This window comes from Rhodamnia argentea, chromosome 6 (genome assembly GCF_020921035.1).
Source record: "Rhodamnia argentea isolate NSW1041297 chromosome 6, ASM2092103v1, whole genome shotgun sequence".
Taxonomy (NCBI): domain Eukaryota; kingdom Viridiplantae; phylum Streptophyta; class Magnoliopsida; order Myrtales; family Myrtaceae; genus Rhodamnia; species Rhodamnia argentea.
This window is the reverse complement of record NC_063155.1, coordinates 9,334,706-9,345,126: the sequence shown is the minus strand read 5'-3', so window position 1 is coordinate 9,345,126 and position 10,421 is coordinate 9,334,706. Positions and strand designations below refer to the sequence as shown.

The window sequence follows — 10,421 nt, the reverse complement described above, 5'->3', positions numbered from 1 at the left end:
TCGACTGCACTTTCATAATAAATTTTACAACTTGATTGCACTTTCTAAAAGTTTTAAGACTCAATTGAACTTTCATGGCAAGTTTTAGAAATTCTAAGAAACTTATCTCTTATATTTATATGCTCATCTCTCTTTCACCTCTTGCTTGTGTATCCACGAGAAACACGTCAGCATGTAGCGTGCCGAATGAGAATAAGACGAGATCCACTAGAAAGATGCATAATGTCAACGTTACGAAAGTGTTTATAGAACATTAAGTGGGGTTAGATTCGTGGAGGCTGCTAATTGAGAAGTGTAAAGTTGGCCGGTGAATATTTGCCTCTATCCACTTAGGCACTAAAAGCAATAGAAGTCAAACTTCCACCACGCATCTCTTTGGGATCATCATGCTCTACATCTTAAAATATAAAGCAACTCTAATGCGAAGTCCACTAAATCAACACAGGATTCAAGGACCAAAACAAAAAACATACACATCAGAAGAACAATTGCAAAAAACTTAGTAGCTTAGGCCAACCCATCACTCATCCCAGTACGCAAGTCAAGAGAAATACCATGACAACAATAACTGCAAAAGTTGCATGAATCACAGCTATATCTTGATGCACAACAATGCAACCGAATCAAATAAAGACGGTCATGTCCAGGTGAGGGTGATCTCATTGGTCGGTCGTGAAGACCATCCTAGTTATCTTGCGTCTTAGGAACACGGGTTAAGATAACCAAGAACTATCCCAAAATAACATTTCTCTGTACAAGAATATCATTGTTGCTGAGCCCAGCAGCTAGATTATTTATTTCAGTTCCCTGTCCAAAAAGACTTAACAGTATGATAACCTTTGAGCATTCTGCTGAGATAGTGGTATGAGGTGAATACACTATACTGATGCCACAACCACCTCAGCAGTGGTTCATGCGTACTTTGACTTGGGAAAAACAAACATGAGTAGCATTGACTTCAGTTCCCTTAGTAACTCTATTCCTGTTCCACCTGTATCTCGCTCGAGTTCATTCCTGAGCTCATCTCACTGATGTTCTCTGTTCCTGCAGACTCGGAAAATTTTGTGACCTTCTGCAGTTCATCGGTTACATCAGAAGAGCGAGACGCTGTTTCATCAGGGGACAGTTCTATAGGAGCAGCTGGCTTTGGGCGCCGAATGGCTTCTGCTGCTTCGGGCATGGCAATAGGTGGTGGCTGAGGTGGCACCCATGCACGCTGAACTGGTTGGTCACTGGTTCGGGAACCATAAGTACCGGTTTTCAAATCCTCGTCACGGTCAATTTCAGTAATTCTAACATTCTTCCTCTGCCACCAGGGCGCAGAAGCATCACCATTTGACTGGTCAGTGATTCCATTGTCTTGAGCATTGTAATTCCAAGCTTCAGCACTCGATTGGTACTGATACACATTGCTTGAGTTGTTTTGAGTCTGACCCGCCTCCCAAGGCTACTCAAGCAATTAGAAAGAAAGTGATCAATCACTGAAGGTATCAATCAAAGCCCAAGAGTGTGAAAATGCACACGGTATAAACACATCGAGTATATGGGCGAAAATCCACCCAAATGTATATTGATCCATACAGTCTCCATTAATGCTGGATTATGAACGTAGTGGAAAATAAGGGTCTGAAATTCTTATATGTGTTCATGAGAAAACAAACCTTAGCTCTTGGTGCTAACCGAGGATTGGTTATCTGCTGATGAGGATTGGGGGGTGAATCATTGATGTCCTGTAAAATTAGGTTGGCAGGAAAATGAGCCGCAGGTTGCCTGGCAAAGTAAAATCACGACAGGTACTCAATTTACCTTTACATTAGGAGGTCGTTCCCCTCTTTGGACCATGGCCATAATCTGTCATGCAATACAAGATCTCAGAAGATGTCTATCTAAAACTTAGCCACATGATGGTTTACACAGGATAAAACTACTTAAACTACTTAGACATGGGAGTTGCATTAATAAGCTTTAGGATTATCACGGGTTGAGCAAATTTTCCAATGTAATAATTGCATCTTAAGAAATCTATCTTCATTAACTGTGCATCCTTCCTCGCATTTTCTATTTGCTTATGTTGCCAGCAAAACTACTAATAGCTTATCTAATAAAGCTGACAACTTCAAAAGGGTATTGGGAAGGCAAGAATGCCCATTAAGATTGAGAGATAGAGGCCTCCAAAAAAAGAATGACTGGAAAAAAGAAGATGATGATTTTACCTCCATATACGACTTTGGGTGAGGTGCCATAGAGGGTTCTGAAGATGCTGGAGGTGAAGAAGACCTCGCTGAGGAAGAACAGTGGTCAACATGTGGAAAATAGAATAAGCATAACATTGAAGGTACTCATTCAAGAAATAAAAAACAAAGGCAATCCCACTCTTTTTCATAACCACCTGAACGCGAATCAAATTCTGCCCTCCCGTTAGCATATGGCTGCTGCAAAATATAGTAGCTGTCAACTAACAGCTCAAGTATGATAGCTCTCAACTAACAGCTCAAGTATGATAGCTCTAACACTAAAATAGGCAGCTAGTTTAGAGTTCCTCGATATGATAAAACATTTCCAGTTTATGCTTTACGTCGACACACCTTTGAACTAGTGAGGGATTCTCTATGGTCTTCATGATTTAACTGAGAAAGAGCACCCGAAGTGTCTGCATGTCCTGAAAGCCACAAATAAAACGAAAACGACGTTTAAGAATTTTACCGTGTAACAGAGAGGCCCTATCTCCATTACGAAATACAAAACTTTGTAATTATTTTTTGATCAAGTCTGACATGAGAGAGAGACTTAGGACCATACAGGGATAAGAATGATATTAGAAGGTGATCACTTCCCAACTAGTGTGAAAGACTTTTGAGTCTCCTAAATGATGAAATACAAATGGCACAGAGAAAAAACTTGCTTTTGCACTACCTATCTAAAAATAGAAAGTCACATGTTAAAGGGCAAAGCAAATTGCACAAGGAAAACTTGCTTTTCCTTCATCTCAAACCTAAAAAGGACCGACAATGTAGTTGGAGCAGAGAGGAAAGCATCTAGTTCCAGCATGAGGCTTTAGGAAAGAAAAAAAAGTTTCAAGCAACAAAAAGGGGGTCCAAGCCAAACCCAAACAAACAGTATGTCCAAAAAATCGAAAAGGAAGCTCCAACAGAAAATAGTTGCAGTTGCTGCAAGTTATCCTATTCTTTTATCATGTATGGACATCCCCAACCACCAGTTTCTCCAATTTCTGTTAGGCATTTTAAATAGCGTTATGCCAAGTAGAGCAATGGCAATGGCACGGTTAGTCAGAAAATACATCTAATCTGATTGATAATCAAGCTCACTTCAACCTGGAAATTACTGCTCAAGTACTTTGATCACAAACTGGCCAAGAAAAAATACTTTGATCACATAACAAGTGGACATCACCTTTTAATTTTCGGATAGCAGTACTCATTGACTTCATCTCCTGTAGTTGGATGTCCAGCAGATTCACCAATTCCCCAAAGCACCTTTTCTCTACAAGTTCAAAAGTCAAGAAAAATCTAGTATGTCAGTGTTGAAGAATCAGAAGACAGTCTATTACCAAGCATTGAGGCAGATGCTTGTCGTAAAATACAACTATTACATCAAGTGCCACCTTCAATTTTCGAATTCAACATCTCCTGGCTGGCTTTTGCCACGTCAGCAGCTGCAGCTGCAGCTGATTTTGCTGCAGCAGCAGTTTCCTCTGCCAAACTAGGTCCAGCGATGGGTTTTGTGAGAACATCATTCTCTTCATCCGAGATAACCTTGCGTATCCAAGACTTGAACCTAGGAATTATAGCATTCTAAAACATGGAAAAGTGTCACCGATACTGAATGGAAACTATATATGGAGAATATTGCGGGACCACAATAAACAAATCTAAATGATTAAACTGATAGATCAAGCTATGATTTAACATCTAAAGACTCTTAACTCCTCATCAAGCGTAGACTAGATTTTGACCCAGGACTGAAGCGTGGAAAGAATAATTGAGGAGACTCGTATGACCACTGTCAACTATTCCAAAACTTTAAATTGTTAGATGAAGGTGTGATTTAGTATATAAATAAGTTTTATAAACTTGGCTATTTTTATAGAATGTCTCCCTCTGAATCAAACTTTTCCTTGCCATAATGGTTCAATTCTTGATCTTGATCCCCCTCCCCAGATTTCAAAATGGGTTGTTTGAAGAAACTTGGAGGAAAAGAGAAGTGACTTGGACAAAACGAACCCGACCCTCTATTCATTATTATCTTTGTTATTGCTTCGACTCATATTCCCCAAAAAGTGGAGAAAAGTTATCCTTATAAGAGATCCAAGCAATCCTTTAAGTGCTTTTCCTTGTGTGGATCCTATTTCAATGGGTGGCCTCTTGGGAGAATTGATAACTGCATCTTATCGCATTGAAATATATATATATATATTCTAGGGACCTCCCCTGAAAAGAAATAATACTATACACGGTTTTAAATGCACAGTATACCCTGAAATGCTAACATGAAGCTTGGGCACTAATGTATCAACTTTAAAAGGTGCGACAAAGATCAGATTATCTCTTATTACCTTCAACAGGACAGCCGTTCCAGCACCAGATGCTGCTAGAAAACCTACAGCATAAGCAGCATGGATCCAGCGAAATCTTGGTCGAGCCGTGGTAACCATTGAGGATACAACACCGGTAGGAGCAGTAGCAGCGGACTGCAGAGCCTGTGCTGAGGATTGGGGCTGATTGTTTGCCGCAGTTTTCAACTGTGGATCTGTGATTACCATGGCACAGCATGACAAACCACCACTAATGCAAGTCCTTCATATTTAAAAGAGCCTAACGACTTCAGAAGCCAATTGGGATCAGATTTCTAACCCGGAGTAACATTTGAAGGCTGTGCACTTGGAGCTGGGTCCTGCAAGGTGCCAGTAAAACAAATCAGGTTCTTTTCTTTTCCTCTTTTGAATTGTTTTCCTGTTTCTCTCACCAGCCAGGTTTGAGAATGTGAGACCTGCTTTTTGTCTAATAAGTAGTGCCAGTTTACTGAAATTGTGAATGTCCAGCAGGTTTATGAGTGTAGCCCACTTTCTCACCCTCAATGTCAGGATACTTCACTGTTCAATAACCAAGCAACTTCTAGAAATCATGAGAAATAGGACATGAGATTGGCTTACTGGAACCCGCCGAAATGCTTCATCTATTTCCTCCTTGGTAAGGCCTTTCCTCTCAAGGAAAGATCGTCGATAGATGACTGGAGAACCTTGAACTTTTGGGTGTGAGAGAAATTTGACAGCATTTTGCACCTGTTCCTCTCGTATCGGTTCTGAATTCACGAACACAGAAGGCGTAGAACTTGATTTAACATCATCAGCTGCTGCATTTTGTGGAGCCTCATTTGTTGGTTGAGCCAATTCTGTACCTAAAATACAAAATTGCCATGAGGACAATGCATGAATTCTCTAAACATCAACATGCATAACTTCTAGACATAATAAACTTCAGGTTTATCAAACATATAAGACTTTTACAGGCTTTCATTATCTCCACACTACTATAACAACAAAAACAACAGGTAATTCTAACCCCACTAATTGAGGTTAGCTATGTGAATTCTTTCATAGCATATGGTAAACAACAAAATTCATCCCACAATCCATTCGATGCTATATATCATTCTCAATCACCCTCCAGGACAAAACAAATGACCATCCTGGTTAGAAGGCATTCATGATAAAGAAGCACCACCTCTCCAGTCTCCAGTGCACCCAAATTTGAGAAACTCAGATAGATTTCCATAGCTGCAACTAAATTTATTCTTTTGATCCTAAATAAAAATTCTCTTATGTCGAGGCTCTGTTACATATTAATCGAGAAAGTTGACATTTCTGACATTACTCACCCAATTATACATCCCTCTCTAATTGCTAAACCAGGTGTAGCTGGTCTACTCTAATTGCTAACGACGTTCATCTTTTGACTGAGCTATGGACTAACTTAAGCTCTAGAGACGACAACAACTGTAGAACCCATACGCCACTTCCAAGAATCGATTCAATCCATCTCGAGATGGATCCGAATCTCCAAACCGAAACCAGCCAGGACCAATTTGCACAAGGAACAATCAATTTTCAAACGAATCCATTAAACAGACGCAATCGGATCAATTCGAGTTCTTTTCAAGCTCGGCGAAAGCAAGTTGCGACGCACCCATCATTTCATCATGAAGAAACTGTGGCACTCAGCTCGAAAAGCGTACAATCGACTCCCCGCTGCGAAAAGCCGCGAGAAGAACAACTGGGTCGTAACAAAAAAAGACACCCAGTTGACCAAAACAAAGGACCAGGTTGGAAGAGAGAGAGAGAGAGAGAGAGAAAACCTGATTCTTGAGGCTTATTATCCGCGCCAGTCGCCATGTCCACCTCCTCCGACTAAAACCCAGGATCAAGAAAGAGAGACCCCGCAAAGAAAACCGAAAGAAAATCAAACAGAGTAGACGAGCGGCGATGAATCTAAGCAGCGAAATTCTCGCGAACCCAGAAGCATAATTTGTATGAACGAACGCGAAATCTGCAGGTGAATGGGGTGTGGATGCCGGGATGGGCTTCACTTACAGAGAAGACGAAGGTGGTGAGCAATATGAGAGGTGGATTTGCTGCTCGTCTCGAAGCGCGTGCTCTTTTGGCTCTCTGTCAGTGGCGGTACATGCCAAAACCACGCAGATAACGCGCGATTCTCTCCTCTCTTCCTCCTCGTTTTTCTTCCTCCAGAAAGTGTAAGTGTCGAGCATATTTGTATATGTTCATGCTAAATTCAACTTTTGGGAAAGGCCTTACTTTCTCCAAAAGAGGAAAACAAAAAAAAAATGTTCAAAAGCTTTATAACTCTCTAGCACATTTCATACATGTGGTAGTCAAAAGATGAATTCGAAATATATGTGAATCTGTCATGACTCGCGTGATGCGTGATATATAATACATGTAGAGCAAATTTTATTACGCGGAAAAGTATTCGGGATCTCTTTTTTATTCGACACTGTTTCAACAACTTTCTAGCGAAAGTGAATGCGCTAGAGAGCTCTTCCAATTGAAGTCGCAAGACGAAAGAAAACAAACAAACAAAAAAAGCGTAAAATCAAGTAACTCCAAAGACCCCACGGCACATTCATCGCGAGATAACGGCAAGACCCGGCCAGTTGTCTCGTATTTATGCAAAAACATGTGAGATTGACCAATGTGATGATAATATTACACAGATTGAGTGAACTAATTTTGGGCTCCTTTTATTTCGCAGAAATTAAATGATTTGAAAAAAAAATTATGCGTGAAATGATTAATCGATGACATAAGGTTTTTCATTGTCGACAATAGTTTATGCCCAAAAATTTTCTTGAATAATTAAATTAATTTTTGTTCTTGCATTTTTATAAATGATACACACGATTGTTACTATAGAGATATTTTTCAAATGATTTTTTTATCTTTCCGAAATAATTTTATTCTTAATTAGGATATTAAGGGTGCACCCGATAACTATTCTATTCCTAGAATCAATTTCTTGCTAGAAATACGAGTTTGAGAAAAAAAAAATTTGATAACAACATAAAATTTCGTTCATGGAACAGAAGTTCGTTTGATAACGGTTGAAAATTTCTATTTCTAAAATATTATCAACACAAAATCTTCTACAAAAAATTTCTACCTCATTTTTAAATTTTTTAAATTTCTTTTAAAAAATATTTTTTATTATTAGAAAATATTATTTACTATTTAAAAATAAAAAATTATTGTTTATTTTTTACTTCAATGGCGGCGGTGGTTGCGGTGGCCGGCGAAGGTCGGCCGTGGTCGGCAACAAGAGGGTCGGTGGTTGGTGGAGGCCGGCAATGGGTACAACGAGGGGCGGTGGTCGGGCGATGGTCGGTGGAGAGCAATGGTTGGCAGTAGGGAGCGGTGGGCGGCGGCGGGTGGTAGTAGTTAGTGTTGGCGGGGTCGGCGGTTGGAGGTGGCGGGCAGCGGTGGTTACAATGTTTAGCAGCCGACGGCGGGGGTCGGTGATTGCCGGCTATGGACGGCGGAGAGCGAAAGTTATTAGTGGCGGGTAGGCAATTGGTGGTGGCCGGCAATGGCCAACAATGATGGCGACAGAAGTGCTTGCGACAGTTGGCGGCTAACGTGAGGTGGGGTCGGCTAAGCGAGGTAGGTGGTTGGCGGCGGTGGGTGGCGATCAACAAAGGAAGGGCAACAGAGAGAGTGCGAAAAAGACTTGAGAAAAAACGTAAGACTTCGGTAGGTTATTTCTCATTTTTATTTTTGGAAGAGGTAAGCTACGATTTTTAGCTTCTCATTTATCTTTCAAATTTGTTCCAGAAATAGAAAAATAGAATTGCATTACCAAATGAATTTTTGTTACAAATCTATTTCTAGAATGAATTTGGAATAAAAACAGATAAATAGAATGATTATCACATGCGGTCTAACGTACCAATCATGCAAAAGTTCAATGGCACGCATAACTTCGCATCATTCAATTCTATCGAGGCTAGTTATAGCAATCAATGACTAGATGGATGAATGAGATTTTGTCGCCTATTACGTGCACCATGTTTTCCGTTCAGACCTTTTGGAAAGTCGCAATCTCGTGAAACTCGCACGAAACAAAAGACATTCACGAAAAAAATTATCAAATCTCTATCATTTTCGGGAGTGATTCGCGAAGGGCTTTAGACCATTCCAACCATTGATATTTTAGTACATCGTGCGATTAGTCAATTGACGAAGATGAACATATTGCGATTCAAATTAAAACTTGAGAAATTTTCATATAAAGGCCTACTATCAACTTTTTAAATAAGGGCATAAGTGAATATTGTTTCAGAAAAGGATTTAAAGTGCTCTCAATATGTCAAAGAAAAACATAATCAAGAGTATTTTTGTTATTTTACTTTTGGCTGGTCGCGAGCGAGATGGTCTCGCCCAGATTTGGCAAGGGTCGCGACAACCTTGGGTGGCCTCGCCTAGCCCTCGCCAAGGAAAACGAAATGAAGAGAAAAAAAATAGAAAATTCAAAATTATGAAAATATACTTGGTTAGACCTTTTTTAAATAAAAAAAAAAAAAACGAGAGCACTTCAGGCCCTTTATTGAAATAAGGCCCACTTCATATCCTTATTTGAGAAAATGATGGCACTTCGAGTTCTTATTTAGAGTTCTCCCTTAAAATTTAATGATTTACGTCATTTTTAGACTTTTTGGGCTCTTTTTGTTTAAAAAAAAAATGAATTATTTGAAAAATATTTTCTTAAGAATGTTCGCTTATAAAAATAACAAGATTTACATCGTCCACATAAATATATGGATATAAATTCCTGTCAACAATGAGAACATTTTTTAACCATTAATTATTTTAAGTAATACAAGTGATCATTTTTAAGAAAATATTTTTCGAATCATTGATTTTCGCTAAATAAATGGAGCCTTACCGTAAAAAAGTGAAGTTATATTATTTTTAAGAAAAATCTACATCAATAATAATAAGGAAAGTATTGTTCTCGCTTTTCCTAGTCAAACATGGGTCCATAATGTAAAATTTGAGGTTTTTCTTGTTAGAATTTGCTTCTCTGTAGTTAATATGCATCTAGAAACCTATCGTAGTATATTACTATCACCATTTAATGGAAACAATCAAGGTTCTGCGATAGAATAGAAACGATGTCGTTTGCCTTTAGAAACTTAAAAAGAGAGACCTAAAGAAAATTCCGAATAAATATCCGAAATGTCACTATTTTCTCAAAGGACGGTATTATTTCCACTCTTATTTTGGCTAAGACACTCCTTTCATCTAATTAACTTACCAAAATACCCCCTCTCTCTCTGTTCAATTTATTTTTTTCTTTTTATCACATTAATCCACAAAACTGTCATTATTTCTATCATCTCTTATTAATTTCACAATATAAATGCTCCAATACGCCCATGAAGATATCAATTAACCAAATCTTATTATTTTTCCTAGAGAATGTTGTCAATTTTAATTTACGATCTCATATTTTCATTTGCAAGAAATTTGTATTTATGGAAGCTTATGAACACACGATTAAGTGCTTTTTGTCTAAATAGTATGAGTGAAACTATATTTCAAAGTTGACAATCAAAATTCAATTTAATTACTTAGCCGATATTGATAAAAAAAAATGAAAAATAAAAAGTCATCAAAATATCGAAAAGATTAATTTGTTAAAGCATGATCAAATGTCAATGATATTTTTAGTTTGACCATATCTAAATATTAACAAATGATAAATGTATAAGTGAAAAAAAGAAAAAAAGGTGAAACTTCTTTCTCTGTAACTCCCCCTACGAAGAAAGTAATTAATATCGATTGTAAATTCAATCTCGTAATAAATGGATCAAAACTTTAAAATATGTTT

At 38.4% G+C, this 10,421-nt stretch overlaps 1 protein-coding gene across 2 annotated transcripts; it reads right to left on the bottom strand.

Moving 5' to 3' along the window:
• Positions 1-713: 713 nt before the first annotated feature.
• Positions 714-6,601, bottom strand: LOC115741518 (peroxisomal membrane protein PEX14). 2 transcript variants are annotated; one of them, XM_030675470.2, is made up of 12 exons: positions 6,373-6,601; positions 5,171-5,415; positions 4,872-4,911; positions 4,574-4,767; positions 3,623-3,812; positions 3,412-3,501; positions 2,586-2,659; positions 2,390-2,432; positions 2,214-2,281; positions 1,807-1,851; positions 1,662-1,730; positions 714-1,447 (listed from the first exon to the last, which is right to left on the bottom strand). In XM_030675470.2, the coding sequence occupies exons 1-12, from the start codon at positions 6,407-6,409 to the stop codon at positions 977-979; spliced, it is 1,566 nt and encodes a 521-aa protein (XP_030531330.1). In that variant the 5' UTR covers positions 6,410-6,601; the 3' UTR covers positions 714-976. The 2 variants fall into 2 exon arrangements, with proteins under 2 accessions (XP_030531330.1, XP_030531331.1); XM_030675471.2 differs by having other exon boundaries at positions 2,390-2,429.
• Between the last annotated feature and the right edge of the window lie 3,820 nt (positions 6,602-10,421).